Source organism: Colletotrichum spaethianum, assembly GCF_022836535.1.
Source record: "Colletotrichum spaethianum MAFF 239500 DNA, contig12, whole genome shotgun sequence".
Lineage (NCBI taxonomy): Eukaryota > Fungi > Ascomycota > Sordariomycetes > Glomerellales > Glomerellaceae > Colletotrichum > Colletotrichum spaethianum.
This window is the reverse complement of record NW_026054782.1, coordinates 894,941-915,498: the sequence shown is the minus strand read 5'-3', so window position 1 is coordinate 915,498 and position 20,558 is coordinate 894,941. Positions and strand designations below refer to the sequence as shown.

Genomic DNA, 20,558 nt, shown 5'->3' with positions numbered 1-20,558 from the left:
TTAACAGCGTTACATGTACTCAATCTTTGGGATTTGAGAAAACATAAACAATATCAATCTACCATAATCTTAAGCTTTTTTTATGCGGCCCGCTACCTGGGATATATTCACTTACGATACGCTGTACACATCACGCACAGGTTGGAAGCTACAGGTGATAATGTGGTCGTCCTGAGGCATGTGAGCACTTGGCTAGCTAGTGAAGTCGTATCGTCCCATACCAACCTTCTACTTGAAATCGGGATTTGGCCGACATCTTCAAACATGGGTGGAGGGTCATGGATGGGACGATCCATTGGGTTAGAGGCCAGAAAACGACTGCACCAACGGAGTTTCGAGCACCAAGGGCGGAGAAACTTCTACAAAAGCCTAACACTTCCGACCAAATCCATACGGAGCTGCATTTCCATACGTCTCCTGCAGTTGTTATCAAGAATGGTTGTGAAACGCATGGTCGGAGGTCTCCCGATGCTGCTGGTTCACGACATTCTCCACTAACATTGCGCCTTGATAACGCCATCAGATAATGCAGGCTTCGCATGCACCATCAACATCCTTCAACCGTTCACGTTATTCCCGATGCCGCTCGGTAGATTCGTTAGGACCATTTAGCCGGCACTAGGCCATCTTTATCGCACACACCCAACTCGTGTCAAGATTCAAATCAAGTCATGCAGCCGGGACAAGCAGCATCTCCAACGGCACTATTGGTTAACCAAACCTTCCCAGTCTGTGTGTCCAGCAAGCTCTGTCGGAGAACCTCAAATGCTCCAAACTATTGACCAATGACCATCCTTTCACTTCCCCTGCCATGAGGCGATACGCTATTCCCAACTCAAGAAGATTCTGCATTATCGAGGTGGCAACGCAGCTTCCTTCTTTAGCACATCACGAAGATCCGCAATGGCATGCTACTTCCTTCGTACGCTACTTCCGTGGCAATTCATTGTTATACATATACTGTCTGTGGCCGACTTAATCCAGCAAACCATGTCTGTTGCCTCACTTGCGATTATAGGTTGCACTGTCCCACCATGCCTGACCTCCATAACGAAAAGGGTGTACTGGGTGACCTGAAGACATCAGCAGCGCCCAAAGTGGCTGTTGACCCAGTCTTTGAAACATCAGAGAAGCTCTTTTTAGGCGGCCTTGATCCAGAGAGTCCGGATGGGACAAACAGGAGCTCGACTGAGGACTCGGAGCCTGAATATGACTTCAAATCCCCAGAGTTCGCCAACATCCCAGAGCTTGTTCGAACGGTCGTCGGCTTCGAAGACGATCCTTCGTTACCAGTAATAACCTTTCGTTCACTGCTTCTATCAACTCTTTTTTGCGCCATCGGCAGTGTTGTCTCTCAACTCTCATAGTAAGCGTTCAACTCTCAAATGATCTGAGGCCTCAAGTACTGATGAAAGGTCAGCTTCCGAACAACCACAGCTCCATTTCCTGTTTTTTTCGTCATCTTGGCTTCAGCACCTCTCGGTCGACTCCTCGCACGGGTACTGCCTAAATACACAGTGCCGCTGGGCAGATTCTCCTTTTCTCTTAACCCTGGGCCATTTTCGATCAAAGAGCATGCTATCATCGGTATTGCTGCCAATGCTGGCAGCCAAGGCCAATGGGCAAGTAAGTCGGACAAGTATTGCTGCTTTGTTCCTCGAACTGATCGTAGCTAGCTTTCTTGCCAACCAATGCGGCGCTTTACTACGGTATTACAATGAACCCAGCAGTAGCACTCTTCTTTGGATGGGTAAACTTTCCCGTTTCTTCAAAAAGGGGGTTCTCGAACAACTGACTGTTAGACTAGGGCGCTTCTCTTCTCGGCTTCTCATTTGCAGCAATGGGTAAGTAAACACACATATGCATATGCCGTTCTAACTTGCGCTCTTCTAACTCATTCAAGTCCGCAAGATCTTGATTGATGATCCCGAGTTCATTTTCCCACTCTCTCTACAGCAAGTGACGCTGTATAGGAGTATGCAGGGCAAGACTGAGCTCCACAAGAGTGCGTCTAAAAGACAGATGAAGGTGAGACAACCCGATTATGCACAACGTCTCATTGACACATGCCGACGATCAATATCAGGTGTTTTGGTGGATTTTGCTGGGTACATTTGTCTGGCAATTCCTGCCAGAATATCTCTTCCCCTTTGTTGCCGCCCTTGCACCACTTTGCTGGTTTGCGAGCCGGAACCATACTGTCAATTTCTTGGGCGCTGGTCGGGGAGGCATTGGGCTTCTCAATATTACGCTCAACTGGTCGAACATCACATCGACAGTTATTACCTACCCGTACAGCGTCCAGGTCACCATCTTTGTGGGATTCGTTATTACGGTACGTTGCATATTCATTTGCCAACAGAGCCGCGCTTATAGTCACTTAGACATGGATCTTAATCCCGGTAGCGTATTTCGGTAACCTTTGGGGCTCACCAACATATGATATCATGTCAAATGGTGTATTCCAGAAGAACGGCTCCTCATATCCTTTTGAGTCTCTGAGTAAGTAGCTGTTCCAAGGAGTAAAATGAGAATATGTTATTGACAAGGCTGAAGTTTACACGGACTCAAGTGGTATTCAGCACGTTAACGAGACAGCATATCATGAGGTTGGCCTTGCTTACTCTGGTGCACAGTATACCTGGGAGATCTTCATGGTAACTTTCTGTTTTCAACTATCCCTGGGCTTGGTGCTAAATCCTTTTATAGTGGTATGCGTCGTACATCTCATCTTTCGTCTGGTGTGCCCTGTTTCTAGGCCCAAAGGTTGCGAAGATATGGAAAGCGAGGAAGGCCGAGGGCGAATCCCACCAGGACCGCTTGAGGTGAGTCACGCTTGTACTGCAATTCTGTACGGTTGGCTGATCTGAATAGCCGTATCATTCAGCAATATCCTAGTCTTACTTTGTGGTAAGTTCTTTTCAGCCATTCTATGATACGTGAGCATTTAATTTAATATTTCCATAGGGAATGGGCTGTTTTGACTATAGTACCCATTGGTATCCTGCTGGTTATCGTTGCGACTAAGTCTGTTTGGATGCCCACCTGGACTTATTTCGTCGCTCTCGGTTTCGGTGGTGCAGCTATGCTTCCCATGAGTCTGGTGTACGCCATGTCGGGCTATTCGATCAAAGTTGGCTTCTTCAATGAACTCATCTATGGGTGTGAGTGACTGTCATGAAACCCGTCAAGGTGGACAGTGTTTAATACGTGTATGCAGATATGATCGATGCTCCAGGATCATCTCGACACCCTCTTGGTCAACTTGCATATCGCATCATTTCCGGCAACGTTTGGTACGATGCTCGCACGGTTCTGGAGGACCAGAAAGTAAGTCACACCTACTGAATCTCTCACCAATTGCTGACAACGCAGATTGGACACTATCTTCATTTGCCTCCCCGACAGGTCATCGGTATTCAAATCATCGCAAATATGCTCGCTCTGCCCATCAACTACGGCGTCATGCGCTGGGTTATTGCTTCCAAGTTTGACTACGTAAGCGGTCGAATCCCGGATCCCCAGGGACAGTGGACGGGTCAAGAATTCAAAAGCTATAATACTGCCGGCATCCAATATGCTCTCGTGGGTCCTAAGAAGCTATTCGCATCATCGTTTTTCAAACCTGTACTATACGGCTTTCCTGCCGGTGCTATTGCACCCATCATCATTTGGCTGCTGCACAAGAAGTTCCCTAAAGCCCGGTTCGACCTTTGGAACTCGACAATCTTCTTTGCCAGCGCCGCCACTTTCCATGGAAATCTTAGTACCGGGCCTTTTACCACTTTCCTTGTTGGAACATTCTTTAACTTCTACCTTTACCGTTATAGGCGCGCGTTCTGGAACAAATGGGCATACATTAGTGGTGCAGCCCTGGACACTGGGTTCAATGCCAACTTGTTGTTCATCTTCATCTTTCTTGGCACGACGGGTGTTGTCATGGTAAAATGGTGGGGGAATAACGCAGATAACATCGAGAGATGCTTTGCTCTGAAGAAGTAGGACTCAGGGTCGCATGCAATTCAGCATTACGAAGTCTTCAGATCCCATCAAAAGCGCGGTACCGAGTCTATCATCACTTAGTTCGTCATCTATGCCGTAATACCCTCGGCTACAGCATACTCATAGAAGAAGGTTATAATTTGCTATTGATTACTCTCCTTACTGGCGTTTCTTAGAGGTGGAAAAGATCTCTGACACAATCATAACGAGTCCTCTGCAGGACTTGCCAAGGTTACGTGAACATGACTATGATAGGTCGGCTTTACTGGCCTCAAGTAATAACGTCACTTATTGTGCAGAGCAGTAACCAAGAGCCGCGATTTCATTCTTAGACACCTAACGTTTTGGTCGCAAGTTGACTACCATGCCGGAATTTAGTCCTACGCCTGACAGATATTCGATAGTCTTACTTAGCCTTAAGGAAGTAAACCTTCGTTTTGGGGCAGTATTGGTCCACAGGAGATTACGGCATTCGCCAAAAGATGTGCGGCAAGTCTCTAGTTATAACCAACGAAACAGTCGACAAGCTTGAACTGGCGGAAAACAATCAAGCAACCATTTCACTGTTATATTGCGACTAGGGAGAACCCGCCAAACAGGCGTCATTATCAAGCAGTTGGCTCGCTGGTTGAATCAGCGTAAATGCACGAACGAGTTGCGTCTTTGCACTCAAATATTTATGTATTTAAAAAGGGGTTAAACCAGTTTACAGAAAATAGATAAAAATGACTCAGGTTTGTAACATCTCTTCAATAAGTAGTCAGTTAAAAGCTAAGACGCCCATTGTATCTGCAGCCGGTGGCCGAGGCCTCCGGAATAAGTGTGCAAGTCCGCTTCGGATGTTGCACGGGCTAAAGCAATCATCCAAACCAACCTGGGCCTGGGAATGCGCTACCTCGTCAAATGTCGGCGGCCTCGGCTTCCATAGTTGAAAACTGGATGATAGTCAAAGTTTTGGGCTTCGAATATTTAAAGTACGTTATCCATACGCACTCTTTCATAGAAACTTTTAACTCTCTTCGCCGATCCTTGATGACTTAACAACGACATCCACGAACAGCTATCGATCGCGATTCTATAATATTTTCCGCCATCATGCATCAATCCTCTATCAACTCAGACTTTATAATACCAGGCGAACTATTTGCACCGGCAAATGTCCCCCCTTCCAGCTCCGACTTCGATGACGCTATTGGAACCGCCATGGCCAACATTCCCAAATGGCATGAGGTTGGCGTAAGCAAATACAGAGAGATGTGGAAAAATGGCGAGTTCCCGGTCAAACCTGTTCGTCTCGACTGCGCCAGCAATATATCTATCCCTTCGCGTCAGTCGGAACGAGATATCACCTGCCGATTATTGAAACCACAGCCCGAAAACACGGTGAAGGGAGTCTTCATGCACATACACGGCGGAGGCTGGTGTATGGGAAACGCCGAGGACCAGGATTCGTGGCTTCAGAGCATCGCTGATGCTACCGGGCTGATTATCGTCAGCGTGGGATACCGTCTTGCCCCAGAGCATCCCGGGCCCGCGGGGGATGAGGATTGCTTCGACGTTGCGGAGTGGCTTATACTCAACGCGCGAGACAGATTCAATGCTGATTTAGCTTTCATCGGCGGCGAGAGCGCTGGGGGACATCTCAGCATGCAGACTGCTCTATACCTTCTCTCTCACGAGAAAGAAAAGATCAAGAACTTCCAACTCACGGGGGGTCTGCTCTTGTTGTTTGGGTGCTACGATCTCGGCTCTACACCTTCGCAGATCCACCATCGACTTGCCATGGCCAGCGGCAATGATGCTGCAAAGGAACTCGAGCTTTCCCATCTTTATCGACCGGATGTGCACGGCGATGCCTGGAAGGATCCCCGGATATCCCCCTTGTATGCTGACCTGGAGGCGTACCGAAACGCAGATAGGTGGAGCACTCGCCTGCCACCGGCTCTCTTCATTGTCGGTACTAAAGATTTTCTTCTGGATGACACCATTTTCATGTCGGCAAAGTGGCAGATGGCGGGCGGTCAGGCCATAGTCAAGATCTTTCCTGGAGCCCCACACGGGTTCATCGCGTTTCCTCCAGATCAGATGCCAAGTGCCGAGTTGGGAATGAACAGTTTGCTTGCTTTCATAAAGTCCAGGGCAGGGTGAGGGAATAATACTTCCACACAAATGCAAACAACAGTTTTTTTTCCATCAGCTATAGACTTAGATAAGTTAAAACCTCAAAAACTGTCTCGTCATATGCTGAAGAGGTCTTGCTGACCTACTAGACAACGAGTGAATACAACTTCTCTTGTGTTGAAGTTCGTTGAAACCGCTCTCAATAGTTGGTGGTGTGGATATCCCGATGTTGCGTTTCTTCGATATCTCAATGATTAATGGGTCCCTTGCTTTGGACACTTAGTTATTGCCAGTTGAAGTCCGGTACCCCAAGTAGTTCAAAGCATGTGTTGATTATGTGCATGCTTGTGTTATGTTTCTCCAACTTAATACTCAAGCGGTTCCGAAAAGTAATTACCCAGAAACGACGATACCTCCAACGCATTATCTTCTCCAAGCCCCGGGTTCCATTCGTCAAACAGCCCATCCCAGGTGATCGCTGGGAGCGCAGCGTTGTTCTCCAAGGCGAATGTTGTGTCAGTAGTATCATCACTGATACTCTGTACAGCACCATTGTTCCCCCCAACTGCTCGTCTTTTCCTAGCACGAAGTCCATCTTCGAAATACAACCTTCCAACCCGATGATAAGCGCTGCAAATATGGTGCAACTTCGCAATGCTAGGAGACTGTTGGGCTGCAGATTGGAGAGAAGATACTACCCGATCTAGGAGTTGCAAATCTGCTTCATCCCCAGTCGCGATGGTATTGCTGAAAATGACAATGAATGGCACGAAAGGGGAGCAAATAAGAGTCCTGTCACGTCAGTAAGTAAAAGGGATTCAGTAAGAAGGGTACTAACCAATGAAGGAACAACTTCCACGTCTCGTCGTTGAGCGCGCCAATCCTTTCCCACGCTCTATTTTGGATTCTGAGGGCAGTCCTCGCCGCCGTTGTGCAGTCGTCACAGAACTGAAGCGGGTGGCCTTGTTCGGATACTGGCACTACGCGATACACTAGAGTCAACAAGGAATAAAACATGAGTTCAAAGGACTCTTCAGCCGCTGTAGCACCTGCTTCAGCTGACTCTGGTGTATCTTTATCTTTCCCCTGTGCGTCGTCAGTTCGTCTATGTTGCCGAAGGACGAAAAAAGTTCTCACCGCTACGAAGGCTTGCCTCATAGCCAGGAGCTTTTCCACCAATACATGTGCCTGCTGGGTTTTGACTTCAGAAGATTGAAGTTGGGCTCGACCAGAGTAAAGTTGCTGATAGATCTCGTGCTGGAGGCTGACAGAATCCAGCCACGATATGAATCCATGCCCCCAAGAAATGTCAATGTCCCCTGGACAGAGAGGCCGAGTTGTCGTGATATCATGATCCGGCAAAGTCGGGCTGCGACCGAGGTTGAATGCAAACATGACATCAAATCCCCACACGTACCAGAATACCAAGCACCGATTGCGGACTTCATCGCTTGTCGAAGCAGCCGGTAGTCGATGATAGCCTGCTTCTTGGCAAAGAATAGCCGCTTGAGATATCAGCCTCCAATCGAACGACGGGCTAGACCAATCCATTCGCGTTGAAGCCTGGTTACTAGTCAGCAAGGTAACTTCGGCGGATGTGCAGGAAATTTTACCGAGAGTAGCAATGCCAAAATGTTCTCGAAGGTTGGGTCAAGGGTCAGTCTCAGGCAAACAACAGCTCTCCTGACATTGGCTGCACAAATGGATATACTGTTGACGACAACCGTTGGCTCGATATCCATATCTCTTATTGCATCGTCGTCAAGATCTCGGAAAACGTTGCAAAGGCCTGAGTTGACAATGATGAAAGCGCTCAATGAACACTCCTCAGTTGGGAAATAGACTTGTTGACACATTTCGGTAAAAGCGGTAACTGACACAAAAGGGTAATCCCTAAAGAATCGTGTGGTTTTCTCTGTGTAATTGTATGGTTTAAACACTGTTATCGTTTTGCATCAGAATGTTTGCTTACTCTTGCAATGGCCGAGGATCTTGATAACCAACTGCCGCGGAGGAAGAGGCAGACCAGTAAAGTCAAAACCCAAGATTGCGGCTTTTGGGTCTTGCACATCGTTCACTAGAGGATCTACGGCTGCCCGAAGAGATGCAACAGCGTTCTCTCCATCTTTCGAGTAGGGCAACTTGCCCACAAGCTTCTCAAATTGTTGTGCTGTGTGTTTCGAATGCGTGGCAAAGGACGAACCACCTTCGAAAGAGGGCCCGCCTGGGATCCGAGGAATTTTTTCGGGAGTGGTAGAAGTTTCGCCTGTATCTGACGGTGAGTTCGATTTGGCGAGTACGTTTTGTATTAGCGTCTCGAGCCTAGCAAGACGACTGTTGAAAGCAGCAATCTCCTCTTCGCTGTTTTCATTCAGCCATGTTTAGCCAACCATCTCACATGCTGACGAGTTTACCAAAGATGTACCTACTAACGAGGGGAGATGAGAACTCGCTGCCGTTTCTGCAGAGGGCCTCTCGTCGTCCGGCAGATGGTATCCGATACCTTGCAGCTGGAACAAGGCGAACCTCGGTCACATTTGATCTGGCAAGGCAATTAGCTCGACGCTTCATGGGTAGCTGAGAAAAAGCGATAGGTCCAACCTTTCTAGCTCGACAGGTGTCGCACTTCACTCGATGATTAGTCAAGTGGTTCTGATACCCATGTCTTCAGACTCACCGAGATTCCGCGCCCACGGGGCCCGGTTTCCGTCTCTGGCTCCATTACTCGGGGGCATTTGAGTAAGCTGCCGAATTGGAAGGCAGTCCGAGGACAAATTCTGCGTGATGTTTCGGGAGAAAACCGCCGTCTCGGCAGACTAGGGGCGACTTTCTGTTAGCCGGGGGCCTAGGCCTCCGAGCGAGGGAGGTCCGGGCGCGGTCTCGATACCTTCGGAACCATGATGCAACCGATTTATTTCCTCAATAGTTGTAAATTCTTGAAATACCCTTCTTTTTTGATAATCTTCATGTCCTTTTAGAAGTATCGAACCGCGTTCTCAATTTTCAAGACGAGACAAAAACGAAAGCCTCAAAGCCAGAGATGGGCAACGACGGTGTCACCCAGCCCGTCATGGGCCTACCAGTAAGTCCAGCTGTGCTCGGTTCTCTAGTAGACGCAACTCTACTACCAGAATAATTGACTCTTTTCTTGTACTCGTATCGCTGACTCTAATAGAATTTTGTGATTGACTTCCTAAGTTAGCTACCCATTCTACTTGTTGTGGCCTGTTGTTTCCCATCCTTGGGCCAGAAAACGGCGATAGAGTAGATTAAGGATTGAGAGCAAACTACCCAATTCATCATGAACTGACAACTTATATCTATAGTGGGCGGCGTATCCGCCGCCGTTTCCAAAACCGCTGCGGCTCCCATCGAACGGATCAAGCTTCTCCTCCAGAACCAGGTGCGGGCAATCATGTCTCCTTACTCCCTTCTCTTAGAGTGAAATCTATTTCGAAGACTAACTTCTAGCAAAACTTCAGGATGAAATGATTAAGGCCGGCCGACTTAATCGCAAATACGACGGCATTTTCGACTGCTTCAGTCGCACTGTCAAGGCCGAAGGAGTCCTGGCGCTCTGGAGGAGCAATGGCGTCAACGTCATCCGCTACTTCCCCACCCAGGCACTCAACTTTGCATTCCGGGACACGTACAAGAATATGTTCGCATTCAAGAAGGACCGAGACGGATATTTGAAGTGGATGATTGGCAATTTGGCATCTGGCGGGGTAAGTTACAAGTGCGGCTAATCTCATTAATCACTATCGAGCAGTTAACAAAAACCTCCTTCATTCCAGCTCGCTGGCGCAACTTCCCTGCTTTTCGTCTACTCTCTCGACTATGCCCGTACCCGCTTAGCCAATGACTCCAAGGCTGCCAAGGGCCACGGTGAACGCCAGTTTACGGGTCTCGTTGACGTCTACAAAAAGACCCTTGCCACGGATGGTATTGCTGGGCTCTATCGTGGCTTCGGCCCGTCCGTCTTCGGTATCGTGGCCTACCGTGGCCTTTACTTTGGGATGTACGATTCACTCAAGCCAGTACTGCTCGTCGGGTCCTTGGATAACAGCTTTGTGGCGTCTTTTCTGCTTGGCTGGGGCGTCACCGTCGGCGCCGGCATTGCGTCGTACCCCATCGATACTGTTCGTCGCCGGATGATGATGACTTCCGGAGAAGTAAGCATGAATTCATTTTGAATCTTACTGATAAATTTTACTAAATTGTATCTTGTTTTCTAGGCTGTGAAGTACAAATCTTCCCTCGACGCTGCCCGCCAAATTGCTGCCGCGGAGGGTTACCGTTCCTTCTTCAAGGGTTCTGGTGCAAACGTCCTTCGTGGCATTGCTGGAGCAGGCGTGTTATCTATATACGATCAGGTCCAGCTCCTTGTTTTCGGGAAGAAGTTCAAGGGTGGTTCTGGATGAGAGTTTGCGATATTGCATTGCATAGGTTAGAAGTGGTTTGGAATAACACGATTGTGTTCTCAACCCATGCAAAGGTGGTGTCGTAGCTCTATACATTCGTGTGGTACTTTAGATTAGACGTTTTGTGTGTCTGAATAGAATGTATGCATCTGATCTGATTAACCTTACCATGTGGCGTACCGGTTGTCTGTCCCATCCGATTTAGGCAGACTTACATGCTTAAGGTGCCGACAGTACTTGTTCAAGCGCATTTTTAAATCTTACTCGGCGTACCTGACTAATGAGAGTTTGCTGACTAGCATAGGTCAACTTGTTCTCGAACCCAACCTTGAACTTGACAGGTTGGAAGAGTGAAGGAAATCATTCAGCGTTCCGGCCCTGCCTCGCCCCGCCAAAACCAACCCACCGGCACCGGCCCGCTCTTACCCCCAACCAAGGTAGGCGGTGAAACAGATATCCCAATTGGCCTTTTCGGCAGAAACCGACGAGGGACCCGCTCCGTACACTCAACTCGATCCGAACCTAGCGCCGACCCGACTCTAACCCCAAGCTCTGGGGCTCTTTTCCCTCGTCCAAACTTTCGTTTCTTCCCTCCCCAAGCCTCGTCCGCCGACCCGGCTTCCCGTGCGTTTGAACACCTCGGCCCACCAGCAAACCCCCCAATTGGTCCAACCTTTTTCTTCCCCATTGGCAAAGAGCTGTCCCTGCTCGTCAATCGTCAAATCCTCGACGCCGGGAAGAAATATGCTCCCCATCGCCAGGCCGGCGTCGCGCCTAGCCCACGCCCGCATTGGCCTGCACACCACCGCTAACCTCCGGAGATGGCAGCCCGTCGCCGCCCTCGCCCTTCGCCATAACCTCCCGTCGGCGTTCGCCCCGCAACGACGGCTCTACTCCTCGGGCCTCCCTCCTTCCTCCCCTCCCCCTCCGCTGCCAAGCTCCTCCGCCTCGAAAGAAGAGATTAAACAAGCTTCTCCGACAAGCGATCCCTCCATGCCAAGCTCAGATGCCACGACTTCGAGCTCCACCTCAGCTCCCAACTCGAACTCGACATCGTCGTCGTCCTCGTCCTCAACCACGAACAATGACACCACCAGCACATCCTCCGATCCCAACTCGTCGAAACCAAACCCCGAAGATCCCCTCCCCGAGATGGCCACCAAGATCTACACCGCCTTGCCGCCCGCTCTTTCAGAGAAGCTCTCTCACCTCATGGACACTCTCCAAACCCGCCTCCTGACCGCCTCGACGACCCTCAACACTCTCACGGGCTACGCCCCGATCGAGGCCATAAAGCACCAAAACACCCTCCTCGAGAACCGCCTCGCCGAGGCCCAGTCCCTCGTCCGCACCGCCCGCGTGACCTACAAGACCACGAACGCGAAACGCGCCACCACCCAGCGCGAGGTCACCACCCTCCTCGCCCGGAAAGAGATGTGGTCCCCCACCGACCTCGAGCGCTTCACCCAGCTCTACCGCCAAGACCACTCCCTCGAGCAGGAGGTTTCCGCCGCCGCCGAGGCCCTCACCGACGCCGAGCACGCCGAGCAGGCTCTGGGCCAGCAGCTTAACGCGGGGATTCTGAAGCGCTACCACGAGGAGCAGATCTGGTCGGACCGCATCCGGCGCGCGTCGACGTGGGGTACCTGGGGTCTGATGGGCGTCAACGTCCTGCTGTTCATCGTGCTGCAGTTCGTCGCCGAGCCGTGGAAGCGGAGGAGGCTCGTGCTCGGCGTTGTCGAGGAGGAGAAGGCTGTTCTCGAGGGAGTGACGGCTGAGTTGGCGGGATTGAAGGCGGCGTTGGCGCAGCGGGAAGCGACAGACGCCGCCGCCGATGCTGCGACCAAGGCCGCGGCCGTGGCGCCAGTGGTGATTGAGGAAGAGACGCTCGTCACAGAGCCCACGGGTGTGCCGGCGGCGGCAGCGGAAGCGACAGCAGCAGGAGAGGAATCTCTGGGTGCCAAGCTCAAGGAGCCGGCTGTCCAGCACGAGATGGAGCGGGAGGTCGCCAGTGCCCTTGAAGCCCTAGAGCAAGAGGTCCCTACGCCCAAGTCGTGGCGCGAGTTCCTCACCGATCCTGCGCTTCCAGCGCTGTTGAAGGCGAGATTGGTCGATCTTTACAGCGAGCGCCATATCGACCTGCGCATGCGAGACGCCTCGATCCTTGCTCTCGAGGGTGCCGCGGCCGGAGCAACCTTGGCAGGAGGCATTGCACTCCTGCTCTTGCGAAGAACATAATCACACCACTCCGTCGCGATTGTATATAAAACTGTACAATATGATACCATATAGAGCATGAGGACAACCTCTTCAATACTGTCGAGGTCCAACTTCAGTCACAGCACGTGTCGGCAAAGATACAAACCACTGAAGGTTCCGTCTATTAAAGAAGCTGCGGCAGGGCCCATGAGACCCCGCCAGTATAACTCTAGTCGAAATCCGCTGACTTGCCCGCTTTTCCAACGTCCACTAATGAACGGCCGGGGGCCACACTGCTTTTACTTCGTATATCGTGTTCGCCCGTCACTTCGTTGTCCGCCTGCGGTTCGTCGTCACAACCTGGCAACGCGCAGCGTCTCCATGCAACAGAGGCTGACGTCGCTGGGGCCTGGCGCGCGCACGATTTGCACTTTGCCGGCGCTTGTTCCGCTGTTCCACCACATTGGTAACCCCCTTCTCTCCACGTTGGCGGTGTTAGCCTCGTTAACAACCCGCTTCAACTACTCGCAGGATTTCCTGGAACATTTTCTTCTTCGTCGCCCTTCCTCTAGTCAAAGTCGGCAGTGTAAGAGAAGCCACGGAACTCTTCTTGCATAGCTTGTGAGAGGACTGTGCTTGATTAGCAAAGGTGGCCTTCAACATCATGATGGATATCCACATACCTGATTGGACAGGGGTCAAGACGGGCGTGACACTCGTGAACTCGGAGTCGAAGTTGCTGGTATCGGTGGCGCTCTTGATCTGCGGCAAGAAGGGCGGTGCGACACGCTTATGGTAAATATCGTCCCAGTTGATGTTCCTAAAGAACGGCTGGTTCATGATTTCTTGCGCATCCGTGGGGCCACTGCCGAGACGCTGATCAGGCTCTCTAGTAAGGAGCTTCTGCAGAATCGACACAGAGTCTCTGGGCATGTGGATGGGGTACAAAGGCTCGTCGGCCAGAATGGCGTCGTAGATTTCGTCCTCATCCTCACCACGGAATGGAGACTGCTGGAGGAGCATCTGGTAAATCAGGACACCAAATGCCCACCAGTCGACAGCGCGGCCATATTTCTTGTCAAGAAGAATCTGCGTAATTGTTAGCAAGATCCCACAAAGTAACGCAGACAGACATACCTCTGGTGCCATGAATTCGGGTGTACCACAGAAAGTGCTGGTAGTGGAGCCGAACCACATGTCCTCCTTGCAAAGACCGTAATCAGCAATCTTGATGTGTCCGTCGAGGGTCAACAAAATGTTGTCGAGCTTCAAATCACGGTAGATGACGCCGTTCTCGTGGAAGTACTTGAGTGCCAAACAGACCTCGGCAGCGTAGAACCTGTGACGTATTAGCATAGTTTACTTCGTGAGTGGCAAGGAGGTGGACGTACTGAGCCCTCTTGGTGCCGAACTGGCCCCGCTGAATGTGAAGCATGAGATCACCACCGCTGATGTACTCCATAACAAAGTAGACACGGGTCTCAGTCTGGAAACAGGCGTGGAGGTTGGTCAAGAACGGATGTCTCTCCCGGTTAGCAATGAGGAACACTCTCTTCTCGGACCGGATGCTCTCCACTTCGTCGTTTTCAATGATAAACTCCTTCTTCAACACCTTGATGGCATACAGCCTCTTGGATCGCTTCGTTTCCGCAAGCATAACCTTTCCGAAGTTACCCTTACCCAGCACAGCCAGAAAATTGAAGTGATCCAGACCGATACGCTGACCAGTACCTGGATCCGTGGCAGACGGTAGGGGCTTCCGCCCAGCACTGGGAACACCTCCAGACGTTGCGATGGGTGAAATTTGAGGAGGCTCCTGCAGCTTGGGCGAAGAGACGGGCTGCTGCTGATACATTTGCTGCTGAGGCGGCTGCTGGTATTGTTGAGGCGGGGGCTGCTGCTGCTGCTGCTGAACAGGCCGTTGCTGCTGTACGGGAGGTTGCTGAGCATATGGAGCAGCTTGCTGATTGACTGCCGCGTAATCCGCAGGGTTGTACTTGCGCCCGCCGTAGGGATCCTCTTGGTCTGCCTGAGGAGGGTAACCGGGACGACCACCATACGAGCTATAATCCTGTAGCTGAGGCTTTGGCTGCGAAGCCATCGTTCCGCTCATCGCAGCTGTTGCTGCCGCCGCTGCAGCCGTGCTAGATGTACGATCAGGGTGAGACGGCCGCTGGCCAGGCGGCGACTGCTGCTGGTACATAAGCTTGGCGGCCTCAGTCGCTTCCGGCGAGCCTCCAGCATAGGGTGCCTGCCCACCGCTGTGGGGAGGAGAGCCGAGAGTGCTAGTAGGGCTGGTTGGCTTCCGCAGCGTGCGGTCGCTCAGAGAGGACGAGGTCTTATTCTTGGTGATCATCCTGGTAGTCTTGATACCTTCCAAGATCTGATTCGCCACTGCCATAGACATGCCGCAGAAGTCAGGAACGAGGTGAACACAGGCCGCGTGCGCCGTGAGACCACATTCTACACGAAATTAGACTTGTCTTAACACCCGATACTGTGGAACACCACTTACCCGCGCATTTCCTGCAGTTCTTCTTGCCAAAGGGCAAAATGTAACCACAATGGCAGCACCAGTTGGCGGTCATATTGGAGAAGGCCTGGAATCTGTGTGGAATACGGTGGTTGATCTTCTCCTCGTCCGGATCCGTCTCAGCGTTGCTCTTGCTAATGCATTTGGTGACAACGCTCGAGTAACATTTGGTATGGCAAGTGTACTTGCAGTCCTCGCACTGCATGCCGGTCGAGTACTTGAGGAAGTCTCCGCAAAGAGCGCAGCGCATGATGTTGTAGAACTGGTGCTGGACAAACTTGTGGCCGTACATCTCGTGCACTTCCTCCTTGCGCTGACGAACGGCACCTACACGACCAAGACCTTGGAGGTTGACAGGGCGCCTGGCATTGTTCTGCTTCAAGAAACCCAAGGAAAGCTGAATCTGGCCGGCAGGCTCGAGGTTGAACCAGCCGTCGATGGGCTGCTGAGCCATTGGGGGATTCTGCATGCCACCCGGCGCCTGCTGGCCCTGCGCACCCTGCTGAGCAAGGCCAGGTGAGGCGGGAGGACCGCCGAAGGACTGCTGTTGCTGCGGGGGGTTCATGGGGAATTGAGCGGGCGGAGCACCCATTCTATCAGCCGAAACCCATCCAGAGCTGTTGATCTCCGCCTCGATCCTCTTTCTTCTCATTTCCTCAGCAATGTCGGAAATACGCACCCACAACATAGCAATAGGGATGGCATGCTCGCCGGGTTTGTCGTAAACGGTAAGCTCGATCTCGTTCGCCTTGTCGACGTCGATAGTGTGGTACTCTGCTTCCCACTTGTCTGTTCTGGTAACTCGCGTACGGGCGACCACATTGTCTTCGACCTTGACAGCGATGAAGGTCTCGGGGCCTCGGCTGAAGCGACTCATGGAGGCATGGTCGACGTCCTTGATTTGGCCAACACGGATGGAGAGCTGGCCAGTCAAAGGCTTGCGCAGGTTCGGCATGTTGATCGAATCATCTATGGGCTCAGTTAGCAGCAACAAGACTATTGGTGACGTGCCAGGGACGCAAACTTACCATCTTGAGCATCTGACGTATCCATGTCGATGTGCAGCTCCTCGTAGCGCTTCATAGCCTGCTTCAGCAGCAGAATCTTCTGTTTAGACTCGACCCTCCTAGCGGCGGCATCGGCCCTGCTCTTGCGATCTCCTTCCATACCGTATAGCTGAACCATCTTCTCGATTCCCTTGAGGTACTGTTCCTCCACGTTGAGCTTGAACTGGATTTGCGACAGCATGAGCTGAATACGAGGGCCGAGGTATGGGGTATCATATTTGATCAAGTCTAGAAGGACGTGGTCAGCAAATTGAGCAGGGACATGAGGGTCCTAGGGGTAGTGCGCACCGAGCTTGGTAAAGTTGGGGCGCGGCTTGGGGACGGACGAAGAAGGGCCAGGGTTGGCGTAAGGGTGACGAGGAGGCATCAGGTCGGCATGGCCGCCGATCTGGCTATACTGAACGTTGCCGCCAGAGGTTGCGCTCCCAGCACCGTATCCGCCGCGCTGTTCCCAGCCGGAATCCTTGGGAGGGGGGGGGGGCACATCATCCATATCGCCGCTGAGGGGCCTGCCGTCGCCGGAGGGGGAACCGAGGGACATGTTGTCCATACCACGACGCATCTGCGCCTCGCGAAGCTTCTCCTCGAAGAACTGCAGGTTCCTGCGACCATCGCGCATCTGAGAGTCGAGTCGTGATCGGACGGCCTCATTGTTGGTCTGCGCTCTCATAGCATTGGCAGCATTGAGAAGAGCCTTTTCGCGCTCAATTTTCTTAAGAATGTTCTGAATGGCGTCCTCGTCGTTCATGGTGACGGTGGGGGTGCGCGACTCCACGCGCGGGGGTTATGTGGTGGTGGTGTGTTTTTTCTGGCTGATAAATGAATATGCTCTGAAGCTGTGGAGAGGGGTGTGGATGTGAATGTGTGCGTGATGCCTCGCTCTGCTGCGATCACCTCAAGATGGCGCGGACGACGAGCAAGTTGCTGGTGCGAAGTATGGGACACAATACAACGCAAGCAGAGAGAGGATGGATGTCTGTGATGGGTATGGTTTGTTATGGATACCGGAGGTTCGGAGTCGGAGGGGCTCGGGGTAGGTTGGCACAACGGGAGGATCGGTCTGTCGGGGACTGTCACGACAGAAGATCGGTGGGTGCGGCCAGCCCTCGAGGAAGTGGTGTTGTTTTTTCGCGGGTTGGGCTGGTTGGTAAAAGATGTCGTCAGTGGGTTTTGGAGCAGGACACAAGACGGGGGGGGTTTCTCGGGAGGGGTCGCTTCTCTCTTTCTCTTCGCGCAGTTCCCAGTGCCTGTGCGCTCGAGTGGAGGTGGGCGGGCAAGAGGACGCTACCTAGATGGTGGGCAGTGAGGAAAAGGTGAGAGATGGTACTTGTTGCAATGTATCGTTGGCGGCAGCTATGCCCTTTGGGGTACCCACGAAAGAGGTATCCTTAGTCCACCTCTCTCACCTGCACCTCCAGTCCTGGAAGACAGGACCACCGGAAAGAGTACGTACCTGTCTTTTGGAGGGGGACGACCTGAGATGGAGGGGTGTTACGAAAGCGCCGGGACGGACGAAGCAACTCTGTAACTCGATGTGAAGATGGCAGGCGAGCTAAAATGGATGATTCAGACGGTTTATGCCAATTTCTAATTCCCGTGTCGTCTTCACCTTCTCTCGCTACTGCTAACCAAGAGCCCGAAATCACAATCCCCGACTCGGCTTTGCACCAGTTTGCAGTTCATGGGGCCCCGTTCGCTTTCCATCACCTCCGTCTCCTCTGATGCCCAACAACTAACTCACTGCGGATGCGCGTGCTGGGTTAGTCCCTCTTCTCTGCGGGTATTTATGCCCGGCAGGGCCAGCCAGCGACTGAGCGACGAGCTCTCCTCTCTCATCCCTTGGTACCTTAGCAACCTAGTTGGTGCGCAGTGTACTGTACGTACGTCCTTACCTCACTTGCACCAGCTGCTCCAGGATGGCTCATGTTTGATGTCGTACCCTGGGCGGGTACAGGACGTATTGGCAAGGCAGGTAGGCACATAGGGCAGCAAATCTCAGCTCAAGTCTCCCCGTCTTCTCGTCGTTGAGCGTTCACGGTTGCCTGCCCGACCTGAAGTCTTAGGCTGTTAGGCAGTGGTTGGCCGACAAATGAAGCAAACCAAACACCTGTGGTGGCGCCCATGAAGACTCATGGGAGGAAAAGAACGACAGAGATAGAGGGAGCGGGAGAGAGAGAGAGAAAAGTCCTGGACCGGACGTGGGGCTCCTAGGACTTTCGGATGTTTCACCGCGGTGAAGATTCATTTCTGCTCTGCGCCAATCACTTTTCAGTTCGCAAGAACTCACTCATCTTTCTTGTCACTGGCAGCGTTACTCCCCATCTCCGCCCAAAGCTAATCGTACTTGGTACTTTGGCGACCAAGACTGCTTCATCTACCAACATGACTGGGCAAAAGGCTTTCCGAATTCCACTCTGTCCACCCACACAGTGGCGCTCTCATCATAGCTCACCTCTCTCTCATTACTCCCGCCAGTCTCTGGTCCTCACTCACCCTCATCACCCAGTCACCCATCCACCCACACACACCCACACACAACCTTACACACAACCTTACACCAACACCTCCCATCCCGGACGGCGACGGATGCAGCCCAGCCGCCAGGCCGTCTCCAAGGCCTCCCTCCCACGCCTCGGGAAGTTTTGCCGACCCAGTTTCCCACACGGCCAACCCTCGCTTTCACTGGCTCACGGCTGCATCATCGCCCGTTCCCTTCAACCACCCACACTCGCAACTATCCATGATCTGATGATGCAGCCCTGGGTTTCCCGTCTCCCGCCTAGCCCTGTTCTAGTGTCATTTTGCTATTGCAAATACGGAGAATTCCCATCACAATGACCAACCGACTCTCAACGGCCGCCCGACTGCCGACCGTATCTAAAGGCTTGTGATGCCTCCACACACCGGCACGTGTCACCGTCGGATTCCCAACAACATCCAACCCAGCTCTGCAAATACGCCAGAGCTCCAGGCCCTGCCGTCAAGGAGGCCGCCCCAGCGCCACGGCTCTGAGCTACCGTCACCTCGTGATCCGAGTCTCGCCGGCTGAATGACTCCCCGCTGACGCCTTTGCCGACTGGTCTCACCATAGATCCTCCCGCCACCACCTGTCGGCCAGCCTTCTCGCTACTCAACTTACACAGCGCCACACGGACGGCAGCTACTCTCCAGCGATCACTCATACCACAAACCTTAGATTTCCCAAATTCCACATTGGTCTTCAGATAGGTCCTGGGTAGGATCCCCGCCGCGAAAGCACGGGTTTGGAATACGAAATCCGCTCTTTACCTCGTCGGGACGGGAGCAGGTGGATGCTGCCGTTCGAAACCCGTCATCGACTATGCCCAACTCGTCCGTCCCGTCCCAACACAAGGGCGATCAAAATGCCAACTGTAACATTCACTTGAAACGAACCTAATCTTTCCCACCGCAGGAAAGCCCGTATTTGTCATTCGGTCCATATTGCAAAGAAGCTAGTAATTCTTGGCCCTCAATGTCTGCTTGGGATTCGTCAATGCCTGCCCAAGAGCCGCGTATTATCCATCCATCAGCCAAAAGACATCGACGTCGCGGAACCGTTTTGACCCACCCTCGCTCCGCGGCCACCGTCCAGGGCGGTCCCCTCCACCCCTCGGCCCGCGCCATGCGGAAACCATCCCGGCGGGATGGCCTCTCTATTTCACAATCAAGACTCGACATGGACCAAAATTTGCTTCCGCCAATGCTGACAGAAAGTTGCGGCCCATGCCGATGCCCTGACCCTTCTTGTGGAAATCAGACTGACCGTCCGTGACGTTTTGTCAAATACCTATGGACATATTTTATGCTTTTCGTCCCTTGGTGTTGTAAAGTTGCGACGAAGCCAATCGCGAGCCGCTCGGACTACCGTCGCATAAAGTCCTAAATTTGTGTCTTCGAGATTTAGAGGACAGTCCGTGTGTCTGGATCGACGTCTGCAAGTCTGATCTGATGTGAGCCGACAGAGCACCTTACCGCAACAAGGCATGCGTACGTCGTCGAGGCTATGCCGCCGACGCGGCACTTGCGCTTGAAATGTCGCTCTTCGGACGGACAAGCCGTCATACATAACGCGGTGAGTATAAGCAAGTGGCGAGGCTAACACGCTCCACCACTTTCCTCTCTATTTCAGTTCGGTGATTTTCGAGAAAGGGCCTTGGGCAAGGATTCTGCGCGTATCTCTGGGATATGGAG

At 52.3% G+C, this 20,558-nt stretch overlaps 5 protein-coding genes across 5 annotated transcripts; 4 read left to right on the top strand and 1 right to left on the bottom strand.

The window, feature by feature from the left end:
* Positions 1–1,840: 1,840 nt before the first annotated feature.
* Positions 1,841–4,002, top strand: ColSpa_05584 (oligopeptide transporter 2; the record flags this gene model as incomplete). The annotated part of the gene is made up of 9 exons (XM_049271796.1): positions 1,841–1,844; positions 1,904–2,028; positions 2,087–2,335; positions 2,385–2,502; positions 2,557–2,657; positions 2,710–2,825; positions 2,968–3,164; positions 3,221–3,330; positions 3,409–4,002. The coding sequence occupies 9 exons, from the start codon at positions 1,841–1,843 to the stop codon at positions 4,000–4,002; spliced, it is 1,614 nt and encodes a 537-aa protein (XP_049127753.1).
* Positions 4,003–5,097: 1,095 nt separating this feature from the next.
* On the top strand, positions 5,098–6,150 carry ColSpa_05583 (esterase; the record flags this gene model as incomplete). The annotated part of the gene is made up of 1 exon (XM_049271795.1): positions 5,098–6,150. The coding sequence occupies one exon, from the start codon at positions 5,098–5,100 to the stop codon at positions 6,148–6,150; it is 1,053 nt and encodes a 350-aa protein (XP_049127752.1).
* A 3,013-nt stretch (positions 6,151–9,163) lies between these two features.
* On the top strand, positions 9,164–10,547 carry ColSpa_05582 (ADP,ATP carrier protein; the record flags this gene model as incomplete). The annotated part of the gene is made up of 6 exons (XM_049271794.1): positions 9,164–9,205; positions 9,299–9,320; positions 9,450–9,526; positions 9,606–9,851; positions 9,921–10,298; positions 10,362–10,547. The coding sequence occupies 6 exons, from the start codon at positions 9,164–9,166 to the stop codon at positions 10,545–10,547; spliced, it is 951 nt and encodes a 316-aa protein (XP_049127751.1).
* A 744-nt stretch (positions 10,548–11,291) lies between these two features.
* On the top strand, positions 11,292–12,785 carry ColSpa_05581 (sensor protein EvgS; the record flags this gene model as incomplete). The annotated part of the gene is made up of 1 exon (XM_049271793.1): positions 11,292–12,785. One exon carries the CDS (start codon positions 11,292–11,294, stop codon positions 12,783–12,785), a length of 1,494 nt encoding a protein of 497 aa, XP_049127750.1.
* Positions 12,786–14,019: 1,234 nt separating this feature from the next.
* ColSpa_05580 (protein kinase C-like) lies at positions 14,020–17,094 on the bottom strand (the record flags this gene model as incomplete). The annotated part of the gene is made up of 4 exons (XM_049271792.1): positions 14,020–15,209; positions 15,262–16,248; positions 16,308–16,574; positions 16,635–17,094. 4 exons carry the CDS (start codon positions 17,092–17,094, stop codon positions 14,020–14,022), a joined length of 2,904 nt encoding a protein of 967 aa, XP_049127749.1.
* Between the last annotated feature and the right edge of the window lie 3,464 nt (positions 17,095–20,558).